At 42.7% G+C, this 17872-nt stretch overlaps 1 protein-coding gene across 6 annotated transcripts in view; it reads right to left on the minus strand.

The window, feature by feature from the left end:
• Window positions 1–1050: 1050 nt before the first annotated feature.
• Window positions 1051–17872, minus strand: part of FBH1 (F-box DNA helicase 1) — a 38859-nt gene continuing 22037 nt past the window's right edge. For all 6 annotated transcript variants that reach the window (XM_019738229.2, XM_019738226.2, XM_074325022.1 and 3 more), the window contains 11 exons: window positions 17563–17650; window positions 17397–17483; window positions 16553–16689; window positions 13271–13370; window positions 13062–13183; window positions 11211–11286; window positions 10409–10606; window positions 9742–9867; window positions 8012–8118; window positions 2074–2205; window positions 1051–1558 (listed from right to left, as the gene is read on the minus strand). In XM_019738229.2, the coding sequence (XP_019593788.2) occupies window positions 1388–1558; window positions 2074–2205; window positions 8012–8118; window positions 9742–9867; window positions 10409–10606; window positions 11211–11286; window positions 13062–13183; window positions 13271–13370; window positions 16553–16689; window positions 17397–17483; window positions 17563–17650 (1344 nt within the window). In that variant the 3' untranslated portion in view covers window positions 1051–1387. The remainder of the gene's footprint in view (window positions 1559–2073; window positions 2206–8011; window positions 8119–9741; window positions 9868–10408; window positions 10607–11210; window positions 11287–13061; window positions 13184–13270; window positions 13371–16552; window positions 16690–17396; window positions 17484–17562; window positions 17651–17872) is intronic.

Here is a 17872-nt window from a genome sequence, read left to right on the forward strand (position 1 = left end):
AAATAATTTCCTTACCCTTGCTCTTTTATTCCGAGTTATTCATAAACATCCAATAAAGCTAGGCCAGGAATACCAGCCAAGTGGATGAAACAGCTCTGTCCCTTTCTCATTAAATTTGTCCTCAGGTCCAATTCTGTGAAAACATCCCTTGATATGCACACAGTAAGTTGGCATTCACCCTCTCCAAGCACCCCTGGCCTGATCCAACAGCACCCTGGCTTTGCTCACCAGCCCGCACTCTAAGCACCCCTAGAGGCCTGAGGGAGGAGAGGTTAAGGGGAGACTGCAACAACTGAAGCTATGAGGTCTGCTCTTGGACTCTGCACCTGGGTTCAGACACTAGATGTGGTGAACTCTTTGGGCAATGCTGTGCCAACTCCCTCACCTGCCGTTTGCATGCCTGAAGTGCTATATGGCAAAAATGTAAAAATACCAGATCCATGTCCATCTAAGCAATGTGAAGTTTTCATTGGTTTCTATAACAACAGCTTTATTACAACCACCCAATATCCCCAGGCAGCTAACCAGGTTATCAACTGTCCATCTCTACCTACTCCCATCCCCCGCCCCCAACCCTGGCTGGCCATCTCCGCCTCCCTCTCAAGTATTTCTTTTTCTTTTGGTTACAAATTAGTAGACAATAGTAAGTTATTTTCTGCTGTTGCTCAGTAATGCACTATTTATTTATTTTTACCTTTGACCCTCTTCACCCATTCCCTCTCAAGTATTTCTGATCTTCAGTTCTACTTATGGGAAACCTGAGAAGCCTATGTATTGTCACTTTGTGCGAGTCTTTTTACAGGTGATGTTGCCTCCGTTTAAACGGTGACCCTGTGATGACAAAGTCACACACTATGTCTTCTACAAGTGTGTGTCTCCCCCGCATTTTTGAAGCAGCAATTATCACCCTGCACATTAAGTCTCATACTCTGCTTGGTGTATCATGTGAGCAGTGACAGAGCGGCTAAAAAGAGTAAGTGGAAAAACAGAGAAAGCTGGAGAAAAGTTCGAAAACAACAGGGCTGAAGGCAGGTGTCACACAGTGCTATGTCAGTTCTACAATGCCTGTTTAATTGAAACCTTGTAATAAAAGTTTAAATAATAAAATGCTTTGTTGTTTTTTTTGGTTTTTTTTTGTTTGTTTTTTATCAAAAGAACATCTCTCACGCCCCCATCCTGGTATACATGGAGCGGGGGGCAACTGGCTACCTACAGGGAATGGAGAAATGGCAGGTCCAACTCCAGTTGGCTTCGTCTTCCTCAAAAATGCTCTGGCAGTGAATTCAGAGTCTTGGATGAGTGAGAGCCCCACCCCACACTGGCTTTCTTCAAGTAACTGGAGTCCACAGAAGGCAATCTGTACCCTAGAGAATGCTGCTCTGGGCTTTCAGAAGACAAGGAAAAGCAGGGCTTCGTGTCTGGGCAGCACGATGTTCTCGACAGTGTGTTCCATGGAGTGCACCTGCTCGGGGGAGGCCGTCAGGAAGGCCAGGGGCCCGATGCGCTGCTTTGCACACCAGTGGCACAGGTAGCCACCTTTGTTCTCCTTTCTGTTGCTCTGCAGGGAGGGATAAGGAGAGGAGGAGGGGGACAATCAGAGAATGAGGACTTCCCACCAAGAAGCGCTGAATTGCCATCAGCGCTGCCAAGGGACTATGCATCCGATTCTGCTATTTTCTGACCTTTGCGAACCTCCAAGGTAATACTTCCCACTGCACGGTCATCTGAGGTAGACTCAACTCTATCAGATTGCCTTAGAGCGGAAATGCGAATTTAAGGCAAGGGCTGAAGAGCCAAGAACAACTCAACCGGGCCCTGCAGGTAGGCAGTGCTCCTTGGAGCGTCGGTCAGCCCAACCCCCCAGGCTGTACTACGCACGCTGTGTCCATACCATCCCCTCTGACACAGGGGAGGTCTGGCCTCTCTTGTGCCTTATGGACGACAAGCCCCTGGGAAGGGTCATACAAATGTCGTTTCCCGCACCCACAGCCCGGGCAGCATGCAGCTCACAGGCACTAGGAAACAAGTGACTGGATGCGGTCTGCAGGCAGGGGCTGCGCCGGGGCCACCTACGTAAGTGATGGGCAGCTTCTTCATGGTGAGCACCGTGTCCACCGGGATGGTGTTGCTGCACTGCCCCACGCAGCAGTGGACCACGCCTGTTTTTAAAACGTTACTCGTCAGCTCGGCTTGCAAGAAGTACTCCTGAGAGGGAAAGAGTCAGAGGAGAATAATAGCAATGCTTCAGCCCATGCTACTGGGAAGCTAAAGGCGAAGGAGCTGGAAACGCTCTCCAACCCCCCAGATCTTGCTGTTGAATCTACTACTGCCGATGGCTTCCCTCCCAGACCACAAGTTCAGTGAGATCACAAAGCACGTCACTTGTTTTGTTCCCTGTACCTCCCACACTAACTACAGTGCTGGGTACCTAGCAGGGGCTCTATAATTCTAGTATTTGTCAACTGAATGAACAGGTAAATCAACTCAGTAAGCCACCCACATTCTTTAGTGACGTCCTGGGTAACCAATACATTCACAGTATGAAGACCAATAAATATGGGGAATAACCAGCACCCAAAGAACTGTGACGGGGCTTACATCCAATTAGGTAACGTACTGGCTGATGGACCACTGCCAGCTGCTGCCAACATTATCACAGAGGGAAAAGCTTCATTGGAACCCGTGGCCTTCAGAAGTCCAAGGCGACATGATACCACCACCTATTCCTCCCCTCCTTAAATCATGCCAGGCTGTTTTGTTTTTAAATGTCGTGGTTCCCTACTAGCAGTCAGGTCCTTTGCTTATAAAGCCCCGTACATATAATCCTCACCAACACCTTCCTGGGGGTAATACTGTCATTATTCCCATTGCACATAGGAGGGCATGAGAGCTGAGAAATTAGGCCACTTGTGCAGAAGATCGGAGAGCTAGACCACAGCAGATGTGGGGCTCAAGCCCAGGTGTGCCTAAGTCCAGAGCTGTGCTCTTCATCACCGAGTTTCTCTCTCCGTCTCTCCTGTAACTTCCACATACAAAGCTAACCGACCTGGAAGCACGTGACTCACCAGCACGTGGGTCACGCAGAAAGTGCTGGACAATTACTGCTGAATGAGCAAATGCATGCCATGACCACAGCTCCCCCACCAATGCCAGTGGTCCCCTTGATACCTCCCTTCTGGGGTTCAGTGTCTTACAGACAGCTAATTGCCTTTGAGTGTCCCTAAGTGGTCGTAAGGCAGTTATTTCACCAGCTCATCGTGGCCCTTCTCTACCTCCCTCCTCAGAAGTGCAGTTACTACTGTTATGCCAGTTTTACAGATTAGGACAGACGTACAGACTGATAAGTAATCCACTCATGGTGACAAAGCGCCCAGGTGGAGGAACCAGGAATCAGGCCCTGCCCCACCTCAGAACGGGAGGGCTTTTATCCATTCCACAAACACTGAGCACCAATCATGTGCTATGCACTGTTCTAAGGATATGCCTGCAAGATTTGGATTAAGGATCTAAGATTCTGGAAGGCTACTAGCATACTAGCAAAACTCGGTGTCACTTCACAATTTAATAATGTAATGATTCCCTTCACTTCCTCCAAACTTGAAATAAACAAAGGGACAAAAAGGCTCCCGGTGATTAGCTCGATTTTTCTGAAAGGCTCAGGGAGAAAAAGGAGGCTCTCTGCCCTACTCTAGGTTACAGGGGCATCAATGGCTCACTTTTGTTCTAAAACGTCACTCACCAGGCGTGACGCTACTGTTCACAACATGCCTTCATATTCTCTAAATTATTACCCTCCTGTCCTCCCCCAGAGCCTTCAAGATCCTTATGGCCGTCCTCTCAGAGCAGAGGGTGGGCTTAGCCACTTCTGAAACAGGATGTCCCCGAACTGATTTATAAGCTGTGATAGAGGAAAAGCAGACGTACTCCCTCATCACAAGTAAACATCTACTCATACAAACAGGCCATATATCCGGGGCTCCGGGGCTCTCTCACAGCACTCCTATGGGCCAGCACTCCCAAACCAGTCTCAGTAAGGCGGAAGCATTATATTTCTCTAGATTCTGTATTCTTTTCTTTATGGTAAAAACTCATTTTCCCCATAAAATATATGCAGTAACCAACCAAGCTTCCAACTGGCTTTAAAAAGCCTATTTGACTCTTATACACAATCTGGTGGGACTCTAAAATATACAACCTCTGTGAAGAATTTGGCAATATCTATAAAAGTCACATATCCATTTATCCTTTATCCAGAAATTCAGGTTCTAGGAAGGTATCCCCAAGATGCATTGGCAAGAAGAGAAAATGGCTTTTGCATAAGATTATACATTGTGGCATTATTATTAAAAGCAAAAGACTGGAAAGAACCCAATGTGCATTAGTGAGAAACTGCATAAATCATGATACGTTGACACAGTGAATACCACTCAACTGTATAAAGGAATAAGAAAGAGCTTCATGAACTGCTAAAGAGTGATTTCCATGCCTATTTCTCAGAGGCAAAGTGAGGTACAAAGCGCCCAGAGAGAGAATATAGAGAATGCTACCTTTTGTGGAAAAAGGAGAATAAAATACACATATTTGCAAAAAAGAAATACTGAAGGATAAGTCAAAAACTAATTTAAAATAAGCCATCAGTGTCAGAGGGTGAGAAAGTCTGAAGAGGACAGGTAGGGAATGAGACTTCTCTGAACATACCTGTTACAGGTTTGACTTTGAAAATCATAAATGTCTTACGCATTCAAAAAAAAGAATTAAATCAAAAAGAAGCAAAGCAATTCCTATAGGGATTGTAAAGAAACCAACATGTCTAACTCGAATGAAACTGGTGATGAAACCACAGAGGAAAAAGGACTTATTCCAAGTGCCTTCAGAACATGGTATTCTTGACTACACATCCGTAGTGGAATATGGAGGAATGGAGCTATTCGGAAATCTTCAATTCCATTCAGTATTCTGTTAACAGTAATATTGGTATTATTTTAAAACTTATACACAGTAGAATAAATAGTGTAAATTAATAAATACTGTTAGATTTTTCAGTGTAAGAGAAAAGATTCAAGTGTAAAAGAAGTAAACATCCTTTAATGTTCATCTGAATTGGACTGGAGAAGTATAATCGATGAATTATATATGTACATGTGCAACATTTGCAGACACAGTGCAACCTTACAACAACAAAAGAATGAAGACAGCGTGTGCCCAAAATGCTTTCAGTACTCACATTGTTGGTGGCGCACACTTGGTAAGAAACTATAAGGAAAAGGAAGAAAGTGCTCATGGTAAAAGCTGGGACAGTCGTTCCTCTCAGGAGGGAGGGGGGTGCTGACCATGAGGGGCTGGACCTGGAAGGCATCTGGGGTGGCTGGCAAATCCAGTGTCCTCACCTGGATGGCTGTTCACTTATCCTAGCTGCAAACTGCACATCTGTTGTATATATTTGTGTTATATTGAACAATAAAAAGTTTCAATAAAAAGTTTCAATAAAAAGTCAGGATTGAAATTATTAGTTTAAACTTGATTTTTCTTTCTTTTCAAAAATATAGATTTCCTAGCTCTGTCTATTAAAAAGGTGAACAATCAGCATTGCTAAAAGGGAGCTAATGTGGTATCATTGCCTTCTGATGTGAGGCAATATGAAGCAAATACTCTCCCCCCGACCCCCAAATAAAGGAGTCCTGCCAGAAAAGTTAAGCCAGAACCTAATGAAGCCTCTATGGACAACTTCCAGTTATAGGAAATCCAGGGTAGACAAAAGTAGAGTAGGATATACAACCACACAAGGAAGCAAATCCGGAATGTGGAACATTATGTAGGGAAACTGATTCCATTTCTGCAGAAAAAACCAGGAGCATTAAAAAGGAGGAAAGGGATCTTGACTGCTCTAAATTAAGATGCTCAAGAGACCTAACAACCAAATGTTTAGATCCTGATTTCAATACCAACTGTAAAAAGGCATTTTTGAGATAATCATAAAAGTATGATTATGGATTGGGTAGTAGAGGTCACATGGAATAATTATAAATTTTGTAAGATGATAATGGCATCGTGGGTATGAAAAAAAAGGCCCATTTTTTTTAGAGATGAGTACTCCAAATATCTATAGGGGCGATTTGTATACGGTAACTTATTATTTTCTCGACCTTTGAATGTCTCAAAATTTTCCTAAGTTACAGAAAAATTCTATTTAATCCATGTTGTGAAATGATATTACTACTCTAGAGCATCGCCATTAAAAGTTACCAACGTGGCAATTTGGTTTTGTTATAGATTTAGCCACTAATGTAACACTATTTCCATAAGAAAACCATACTGCAGGTATACTCATGATCAAAGTTTATACAAAAATTTATGTTACAGGTAGAGATTCTTCGTACCTAAAGGTTATTGTTGTACTCCATTCCTTGAGATTAAGAAAAGCCACACTTAATCTCTAAAACAAGGGTCAGCAAACTACAACCAGGGGGCCAAATTCAGACTAGTGCCCGTTGTAAATGATGTTTTATTGGGACATGACCACATTCGCTTATTAACAAATTCCTGTGGCTGTTCTCTTGCTACAACAGCAGAGCTGAGTAGATGCAACAGAGATCCCATGGCCTGCAAAGCCTAACGTATTTCTTGTCTGGCCCTTTATAGAAAAGTGTCTAGAGCTCTGCTCTAAGTCATCTCTGGAAACACCGCTGTAACCCAGCTACCACTGAGGATGCAAGCAAAGGAAAAGGCTTCGGTTCCAAGCTCTGCCATGTGAGTGTCACACACGGTGAAGCCCACGCGAAGCAATGCTGCTTGGGAACACATGCAGCTAATTTCAAATTCCAGAAAAGTCTCAGAGAGGCTTGGAAGAAAAGTGAGATGGAGACTTGAAAGGGCAAAGTTCAGTAAAAATGCAAGGTAACCAACCAGTCTTAGGCAAGAAGCTTTTGCTGTTCTGGCTGGTCAGAGAGTATTTATCTGTAGTTTCTCCTTTTTGAGCTCTGATATTCTCTTCCTCAAAAATGTACAAAGAAATCCTACATGCTTACTTGTTTACTGTCTGTCACTTTACCTAGGAATTTCTCTTGCCCACCATTATAGCTCCAGAAATGTGCTTGGCACGTATTAGGCACTCAATCAATATTTCATTATGAGTATCAAGGTTCAGTTTCATCACCACTGAATGCTGAGACTGTGAATACCATTTATTAAAACATGATCACTGCCCCATACCTCCACCCAGGCCTAAGGGCAAAGCTACTGGCAGCAATGCTCAGATTCCACAGCCCCACATATTCTCATCCACTTGAGAGAACACGCGACGTGGCACTTTGACTAAATTATCCTGCTGTACAAAATCTTTTATGTTTTGGAAATACCTAAGGAAGAAAGAGTATTTATACTAACTCTTACACTGAAGTGTTAGGTTTCAGGCTTAAGTATCTCTGGTTCAGAGAAAGTAGGAACTGTTAGCTCTAATTTCTGCTCTAGTTTCCAACAGGGCTGAAAAGACTAAGTGGCTTATACTCCAGCCTGTGAGAAACAGAGGTGGTATCAGAAAGGAGAAGGTTGGCTTGCAGGGTAAAGACCGAGTGCTGACACTTCTCTGCATCTCAGCCACTGACAAGGTGAAGGCCAGATGCCTGAATATTCATTGTCCCCAGGCAAGAACATGTTCTACTGGTGGCAGCAGCAGTGGCCAGTTCAAAAGGGACCAGGCAGTGACAGGGAGAAAGTTCAGACACAGAAGACAATCTTGCCTTTTTTTCTTCCCCTAAAAGTGCTGAGCACTGATTGACCAGGGAAGAAATTAAGACAAACATGAACACAGTTGATATTTTAAAAAGAACGTTTGAAACTGAACTAGGAAAGAACTTAGAAAAGAAGCCACGTTTTTGTTTCCTTGGTTAGGACACTTCCTGAACCAGTAGTCAGCCTCTGTGCACTCAAGAAAGAGACCCTTCTCTTCCAAGCCAGGATAGGCTGATCCCTCATTCAAACCCAGTAAAATGCAAATGTTGTTAAATTAATTTACCCCAGCCAAAGTCAAAATGTTCTCCAACGATTTGGTCATGATGAGACGCTTCTTGGCACGAGTTACTGCAACATACAGTAAATTCCATTCATCCTCAGAAAATGACTCTAAAGAAAGTAAAGAGAAAAGATATATCAATTGAAAAGCCTGCTTACAATTTATGTTCTCATCTAAATGTTTACTACCCTTCACCACCAACCCCCAAAAAAAACCCACTCAAGATTTGCTGGCTGTGTGTGTGTGTGTGTATGTGTACACAGAGGGTGCCAAAAAATGTATACACATTTTAAGAAAGGAAAAAACTGTATTAAAATTGTAATAATATATACCTATAATAAAAGATGAATACAAGTCATGTGTATACATTTTTTTGGCACACACACAGACACACACACACACACAATTATCCTATAAATACCAACTCCAAAAAATGAACAAAACCCTAACAAGCTAGTGGCACAAAAGACTGAGGTTTAGTTCGTGCTACTACTGGGAAATCCTGGGAACCTGTTCACTGGTTATTCCATACCGGTGATGTGCCCATGACAATACTATAAAACTGGTGGGGAAACTGAGGCATACAGAGGTTAAGTCACTTGGACAAACAGGCCATGGCCAATCAAGGGTCCAGGAGTCGAACCCAAGTATCCAAAACCCAAGTTCATCCCGTTTCCTGATGCTGTCTCCGTTACTCAGGCCAGTGTGGAAATGACTCATGTTGTCACAGAAAACCAGAGAAGAAAAACACTCTACAAGTCTTTACTGCCCACCTCATGCGTCGGTTTGCTCATTTACCATACCTAGCACAATGGTAAGAACTGAATAAAGAGCAGTTGATCTGTGAATACACCAAAGGCCACTAAATTGTGTACTTTAAATGGGTGGACTGTATGCTTGTGAATTACGTATCAAAAAGCTGATACGCCCCCTCCCCGAATATATAGGTAAACATGTAATGACCAGCAGGGGGGAGAAAAGTAGTGTATTAAACCAACATCTCTTCCCCAGTGTAAAGCCATTGATCTCTCTACAGCCATTCCTTTTCCCCACTCTACTTCACTTTATGTTCAATACAAACTCTTCCTTTCATTTTATGAGTATGGTCATCAGATATAAGGAATTTTCAGTATTTCTATTTCAGCCCGCCAATGTACACAGTATGCCCCAAATTTTGAATCCAGGGTTAACAGAGAGCTTTTGTTTGTCTCTAAGAAAACTCCAAAATGATTTCATTCTGAGATTTAAAACCAAAACAATAGCATGATGCTTGGGGTTTTTATAAATAGCCTTGAGTATAAATGTATACAAAATAGACAAATGATAAAGGGTGCTTACTATTTTACCTTTGTGATTTTCTGGCCTCTTTAAAAAAAGGGGAGTTAATTAAAGAAAAAACACCTTGGGGAACAGGTAAACTATATGTTTTAAAGCTTGTCTGAGTCTGACGGTGAAAAACCCAAAGCTGAAGGTTGCTGCAGGCTAAATAGGGCCGCTCTACGCACAGCTGCCCTGCGTGCAGCCCCCGGAGCGGTGGGCTCTGTCAGTTCAGTTTTTCTAAAAAAAAAAAAAAGAAAAAGTAGTCTACGAATAATAAATGTAAGACTAGGTGCTTGTTTTCTTCTAGAAGACTCCTTCCAAAAGGCCACATCATCCAACAGAAGGCAAGGCTTCCAAGGGCGGCATCCCCGGTCGCCTCCTAAAGGGGTGCTCTGTGCGACCGGTCCCCTTACCGACTCTGAAGTGGGGCAGCTGTGCGAGGTTGTGCCTGGCGCACGGCACTTTCACGAAATCGTCTAGAACGTGCACGGTATCAAACTCCAAGCCTTTGGCTTTGTGTACAGTCCCCAAAATGTACTCTGGAATAAAAACGGTGCAGAGTTAGATGGGGACTTGACAGGGAAAGAAACAAGAGAGGAAAAAGAAAACTGACCCTTTAAACTCTAACTTGCGTTTTCCTGCCTGTGTTCAGCTTTGTGGGAAAAGGGGGAAAGAAGAAAATACAGTAAGAAAAAAAAAAAAGAGAGAAAACTGAAAGATGAGGGAGAAAGGAGAAACTTGGTTGCAGGCGAATTAGTGCATCTTAGAAATCCCTTTCCAGAGCTCACAGTGACCTGTCCACAAGCTAAGCTTCACACCACGGAACAGAGGCCAGAAGAGGGGTGACCGGCTTGCCCAAAGTCACCGCAGCAGAGCTGGGAACAGCAAGTCCCATTCGGGCTTGGAGGTAGGACAGAAATAAAGGCCCCACAGAAGGACGCAGCTCTGCTCCCCTCTTAGGCAACGCCAGGAACGCAACAAAGCCACCCACGGTCACACATGATATTCGTGCAGGCAAGAAGCGTCAGGAAACCATTTGTTCCTCCTGGTGGGAAGTGAAAAACCAAGTGTTTTCCTTACCTGCAAAGTCCAAGTCTTCTATGTGGCATTTTGCTATCCTTTCCACCAGGTCTGGGATCCTGATGTTATACTTTTCAACAACTGCAATCTTTGCTTCAAGCTCCTTATCCTCAGCCGCGGTCACATACCTCTTGAAGCCACTAAAGCCTTCTTTGTGCACCCATCTTCTAATAAACCTGTCTTTAATAATGAGGTTTCCTAAGGAGAACACAGATGCAGGTTAATGCGATACAGGCCACGCTGACACAGTGGCAGCAGCCCCACGTCCTAACAACGGCATAACAAACGGTCTTCAGGGGGCAGACCCAGGTTCTAGTCCCGACTGCATCACTAACCTGCTGTGTGCTCCTGGGCAAGTCAGTGAAATGACCTGTGCTTTAGCCTCTCCGTCTCCAAACTGAGGAGCAAGAGCCCTACCTTGAGATCCTTACCTACTTCACAAGGATTTGAAACAGTGCAGTAATGAAAAGAAAAGCACTATAGAGATGTTAGAAATGATCATCTTGGGCCCAGGCAGAAGTTTCAATGTGTAAAGCTGCCCAGGCAGACAGAAAGACGGTGACGGAAGACAGCCTAAGGGGCCGATAGAAATTTACACTCCTGAAAGAAGGATCTGGAAAAGCTATCAGTATCTCCGAAAACAGGAGGCCTTGGGTATCACAGTCTTGATGGGAAAAGAGCGCCATTCGCTCCACCCTTCTCCAGAAGAAAAGAACTCTCACTCAAAACAAGCCCCTCCTTCTCCCATCCTACGTCACTAGAGTGCTTCTATCCACTGCACCGTGGCCAGGAGGGTACTTACGTCTCTTCCGTTCTTCCTCCGGCTGAAGAAGGATCCAAATATCAATGATTCTGTCCAATCCAAATGACTTAATCCCCTGAAAAAGTTTTTTGGTGGGATTTTTGTTTTTTTGTTGTGTTTTATTTTGTTTTTGTGTTGTTTTCACAAAACAAAGTAAACCAAAGGTACAGATGGGATTCTGAAATGAGATGGTTTCTTGGAAATGGACCTCAAATGGCATCCAAAGCATAAATACTGTAAGCAGAAAACTTCATCAAGCACAAAAGCACCAGGCTATAATGCAGCTTGAAAACTCAGGATTATCAAATGCTAAGTTTTAGCTGCTACCTCAAACTCTTCCAATGTTTTAAAGGTGGAAAGAACTAGCTCTGCTGTGCTTTCTTGTCACAAAAGGGCAATTTAAATCATCTACCTTCCAGGAACATAAATAAGTTGCAATAAAAAATATAATGATACCTGAACACTGCGTGTGGAGTATGAATACTTACCATTGTATCTTTTGAGTAAAGGACCAGAAAGTGTCTAGAGGTCGAATTTATTGTATGTTTTAAAAGGTTACCACCTGGAGGAGAGGGCCTGACTATCTCATAGGTCAGCCCAGTTCTACCCAGAAGCATGTAGGGCAGGGGGTCCCCAGCATTTGCATGGCACCAGGTCCCAGTACAGAAGAAACATGACATAGGCCGCACACGCCAAGGGTTTATCATCATGTTGGGAAGGGGCATACAACACACTGACATAAAAGAGACCAAAATAAGACAGTATATCTTATAATTGGACACCATATGTGATCCCGTGTAAGCACACATGCTATAGGTGATGAGTGGAGAGAGGGGAAAGAAAGCCACTTACTTTCTTTCATGCCCAGCATGGATGGTACTCCAAAAGTACTGTTTTCTTACAATAAGGAAAATGGCTAAATTATGTTATATCCCCTGGATAAAATACTGTAAAGTCATTAAAGTAGCAACATGAAAGAAAACATGCTTATGCGTTGAGCAGAAACAGCATACTTTTTAATGTATACTATAATTACAATTATGTAAAAATATATGTCTATAAAAACAAAGACGGAAATGATTAGCAAAAAAGAGAATTGTATGAAATACTGAGATTGAGGCTGAATTTTTTCCCAATAACTTGGTTATATAATCTTTACAAACATAAGAGAGAAAAGTGAGAACATCTTTTGATTATGACTCACTCAATATATTTACCAAGTGCCTACACATAGCAGGCCCTTCAAAATGTCTTTTCATAAATGAGTAAGTGCATGTCTTTTAGTCATATAACTTTGCTTCAAAGACTTAAAAATGCCGTACACATCACTTAACCCTAACTTCCCCGTGAAACAGGTAAAGGAAAGGCATTATCTTAGAGATGGAGAGAAAGAGGCACACACACGTTGTGACTTGCCGCAAGCCACACAAAGTTAGTGACAGAACCAGAGCTAGAACCCAGGTGTTCACACTCTATCCGCCGCAGCCCGCCGCATGTCCCAGCTGTGTTGTCACCTCACTGTTTCTTAAACTAATGAACATCACACATCAGAACACTCGCCGAGAGCCAGTAGCCTCGTTTGCATAGTGAAAGGAGAGAAGGGCACTTATTTTTTTAGAGAGTAGAAGAAAAGATCCTCGTCCATACTGGGTGTGACTTTATAGGAATGTTTGGCGAGCATCACCAGCACGGCCAGGGAGAATGACTTCAGTGGCGGCACAGATGGTGAAAATTGCCAAAAACCCAAATGCTTGCCTGCATAGTAATCCTAATGAAATTCAACGTTTGTATCGGCCGTGTTTGTCTGCAACGTTTCTGCGCATGAAGCAGGCAACAGCACTGTTCTCTTACCCCAATCAAATGTATCCTTGCAGGTACTTCTCCGTCGGTCACCCGTACAGCCTCGTCAAACACACTGGCATTGGTCCGCGACAACAGGGCCACCTGCCCCTTTGTATCACCTCTGATGCCACCTTTGGGGACAGAGTACAAACGCTAGGGCAAATCCAAATAAAAAGGAAAACTAATGTTTTGTAAATGAGAGTAACTGAAAGCCTTACTCTGATGGTTTCCTCCAACCAAAGTCTTTTTCCTTACTCTCTTGCAGACATCCAAGATAGTAGCTCCCACATAAGCTATTTCCACACCAAATCTAAAACTCTGTTGGAAAACAACAAAACAAAAGGAGTTAACAACCTTTCCCTGAAGTATATTGGCACATTTGTATCACTGCCAGGTCCTGGCCTTGTCAACCCCAACCAATCACTCCTGATTCGCCCTACCTGGAAAGGGTATTTGGAAATTCCCTACTGTAAACCCACTCGTACTGAACAGGAGCTTGACAATCAAAGAATCACTGACTTCATTTCTAACTTTTCAGAATAGTATTTTTCTATCCTGAAACCTTAAAGTTACCTATTTTTCTTTACCCCTTGCCCCTAAATCCAAATCTCAACAACTCACCCACCACGTTTTCTATACCATTTTTGTTACCACTGCTGGCAGGTCAGCTCAGAAACCCAAACTTCATACCTCACCTACTTGGTTTCTTTCCCTCCAGTCTCTTCCCACTGCCAAACACCCCACCTCACCTCTGTCAGGTCAATCTTGCCCACACTTTGCTCAAACCAGGCCCTTTCTACAAAAAGGTAGAGCAATACACAAAGAAAAAGGTGATGCATACACTTTCAGGATTCCTCACAGACTGGACATCCTACTTCTCTTTATTCTCAAAATTAATAGCAAAGTTTTCTTTTAAGCAAATCCACTCTTTTTTCCAAATCAAATCTAATGCATACGAATTGTACAAAAGATTAAGGGAAGGGAGGGACAGTTTCTTTCCTTGCCTTTGTGACTCCCTCAACGTTCATTTAAAATCTCTGCCCTACATAACCAACCACAAGTATAATCATCAGTTCCTGAGTGTTTCCTGCGCTTTCCCTGCCTTGGTTCATAGCAAAACAATTTCCTACCCTTCAAAACTTGGCTTATCACCCGACTTACTTGACCACTGCAGCGGGAATGACACCATTCTTCCCTAAACTCATGCTATTTGTTGCCTTTTCCATGCATTTCTAACTTAGGTAAAATAGAGTATGATATGCTTTGGTGAACATCAATAATACAGCCTAAAGAAAACGAGGTTTTTGACAAATAGTACTTTGTTGCTACAGAACTATTCTGAATGAACCACAACCCAAATTGTAAAATAAATATCTGTGAGCCCATACTGATATACAAATAAAGAAATCATTGAATAAATAAATGGGAGAGAAGACACAAATCTCCTTTGCAGAATAATTCCAAGGAATTGACATAGATACTCCAACACTCCTTGGGTGAGGGCTGAGTAGAGCCCCTTTCTTCCAAACGTCTAGTACGGGAAGCGCAGGGGGCAGGGAAAGTAGCTTCACAGTAGAGAAACATGGCAAACGCTACATTAGCCAGCTGATCAAGGTCACGTCAACAGTCATAAATCATGTGCCCTTGAGATTATGTGATGAAAATAATAGCATGTGCACCAGATATTGTGACAATTTTCCTTCAGAGATCTTCCTCCTCCAAACCTGTAACATCCGTTTGATTGTGAGAAAAACATCAGACAAATTCCAGCACAGGGGCATTCTACAAAACACCCAACCAGTACTCTTCAAAGCTGTCAAGATCATCAAAAACAAGGAAAGTCAGAGAAACTGTCACAGCCAACAGGAGCCTAAGAAGACATGACAACGACATGTAATATGGTAACCCTAATAAGATCCTGGAACAGAAAAGGACATTAGGTAAAAACTAAGGATATCTGAACACACTATGGACTTTATAATAATGTGTCAGTAGTAGTTCATTAATTGTGGCAAATGCAGCACACTAAATAATAGGGGAAACAGAATGCACAGCATGTGGGAACTATTTTCTCAATTTTTTTACTACTATTTTCTCAATTTTCCTGTAAATCTGAAACTAAAAAAACATCTGTTAAAAAAATTACTCTGAGTTGATGCAACCCTGAATCACTATAACATACAAGAGGAATTCAAGGGAATAAAGTCACAGAGTAGGCTACAGGACTTTCTGTAACAGAACAAAACAGTTCAGATTACTCTTCAACACAGTGGCCACATCTCAGATCCTCTAACCAGAAGTGAATCTCTTAAAAGCAATGGTTCTCGCACCTCTAAATCTCAGGACTCATCACACTACTAAAAATTGCTGAGGCCCCAATGGAGCTTTGATTTATGTGAGCTGTAGCTATCTCTATTTACCATACTAGAAACTTTAATTTACATTTAAATTACATTTAAAATTTACATTTAAAAAGTAACAATAAGTAACAATAATAAGCCCATTGCATAACGTAAAAAAATTTTTTTAAAACTATATTATCCAAAACAAAAAAAAGCTTAGCAACAAGAGTAGCCCTGTTTTCCGTTTTTCGCACATCTCTTTGATGCCCTGCTTAATAGAGGACAGCTGGATTCTCAGTTCGGCCTGCATGCAGTCCATGGTGATGAGCTGTTTTGGATGAAATAGGTGTAGAAAGCTCAGCCTTTCACACATGCAAACTGAAAAGGGGAGGGCCATTTCACAGCCTTTTCGGGCAATCAAGGACACCATGAGTTCTCATGCTCATAGTGGTGGGCACAAGTTTTTCAAATTTTGATTACACATGAAAGCAAGAATTTTATCTTTGGCAACAAACACTGGTCAGTTGTTGTCACAACTCATTTCATTCATTTTTGGGAAAATGCCAAAAACTCAAGTCTGAATAACTTGAGTTGGTCTGTTAGCAGTTCTTTCGATGACAAACAGTACTAGAAGAAAAAAGCTACCAGTGTAGCTCACAGCACAATCACAAAAGTGCTTTTCATCTGACATCCAAGAGACTTCGGTAAGCAGACGGATTTTATTCGTACTTCCCATCTCATCACCCAGAGGCGTACTCAAGGGACAGCCGTTAATCTAATTAATCGTTTTTGCCGTGTCACCTACATTCTTAAGTGACCTATTTTTGTTTTTTGTTTTTGAACTCTAGGAGTGCGTTGCAGTAAAGAATACAATCCCTGCCCTGGCTCATGGGAAGGCACTGGCAGTTTCACCCATCAATGCTCTGCATCATCAGTGCAAAAGTCAACCCAGTGAAAAAGGGAAACGACTATGGAAAACATTGTGACTTTGTAGATCCTCTGAGAATCACTGCTTAGAAGCAAGGGTTGGCTGCTACCGTCAGCCAGACAAGAAACCTTGCCCAGGGCCTGGCACATAGTAATCACTGAGAAACGAAGGTGGGGAACCCATGCTTGCTTAGATGCTTCTAGAATCCTGGAAGCAAGGGGATGTCTTACCTGTGTGAGATAGAACACGTGCGTGTGAGGGACTGTGAACAGAGCGTTGACCGCACCACGGAAGGTGTAGATTTGCTGGTGGGGGTCCCCCACAAAGATCTTCCCACATGGCTGAGACAGAACTATATTCATGATAGCTGCAACCAAAGAGGGAAGGTCAGAGCTCTAAAAGAACGCCAACCCACGTTATGAAAAGAAACCGAATTTCAAAGACAGGGATGAAAACACTTTCATGAAATTAAGTCAGGGCACTAGACAGCAGTTGTCTTTTCCTGCCAGGTAGGCACACTCAATGCAAAGAAACGGTTTGATAATGAACAAGAGACAGTTTCTAGTCCTGGGAATGTACATTATTTTTAGTCCTGGGCAAATTATTGTGTATAAGAAACCACACAGGCAAATACAAAAAGAGGCCAATTGTCTTTGCTCGTTGATATTGTAAGTTAGGGCCCCAAAATGACCTACAAAGGCACACCATCTATTTTCTGTTAGTCGTGTGAAAAATATACGACATAAACTGTTCATTCCAAACTAACTACCTTTTCCCACTCAGCTAAGTCTAGGTCCCAATCATCTGATGACCTACGCTTAGTCAACATTTTAAGAAAAACCCAAGCAAAACATTTAGAGAAAAATTAATCTGCTTTGTTGGGGGCTTGGGGGACGACAACTATTGAAATCCAAAGTCACCTAATAATGGATTTCTGAATGACTGAATATCATTTGCTCTTCTTCTTTATGATAAACAAGAATAACTGACTAATTTCACACGTGCATCATCTTCCGTAATCCTGACATTGTTTCTATGTGTTTCAGACTACTGATGTCCTGAATAGTTTATCACCTGGGGTGCAGTCCTGGGCCTCATCCACAAAGATGGCGTCAAAAGAGGCAAGCAAAGGCTTGCTCAGCTGCCAGAGTTTCAAATAGCCTGAAAGAAGGGAGAAGCTAGACTGAGAACTCGTGACTAAAGTTACGTTTAACAGACCAACATTGGTGAACTTGCATACCATCATGAGTCATTTGGTAAGCCTCTTCTTTGCATTCCCGAAGCTTCCGCATGTTGTCCCAAAGTCGGCTTGCTTCAAGGACACTGTTCTAGAAAACAAGTAATTGGTAACTCATAGTTTAAGACCCTGGAAGAACCAGCATCCTGAAATCACCTTTTCGTTTCCACCTAGAGGTCAGAGTAGAGACACCATCCCAGCTCGGTGAGTGTAGTCACTTCCTCAAGCTCCCTCCGGCTCCACGATAGCCTTTTAGTAATGGCCTAAGCCCAGTGACAGAGCACTGCTCAGAGAGCACAACATCTGATGGACC

This window comes from Rhinolophus sinicus, linkage group LG02 (genome assembly GCF_036562045.2).
Source record: "Rhinolophus sinicus isolate RSC01 linkage group LG02, ASM3656204v1, whole genome shotgun sequence".
NCBI classification, from domain to species: domain Eukaryota; kingdom Metazoa; phylum Chordata; class Mammalia; order Chiroptera; family Rhinolophidae; genus Rhinolophus; species Rhinolophus sinicus.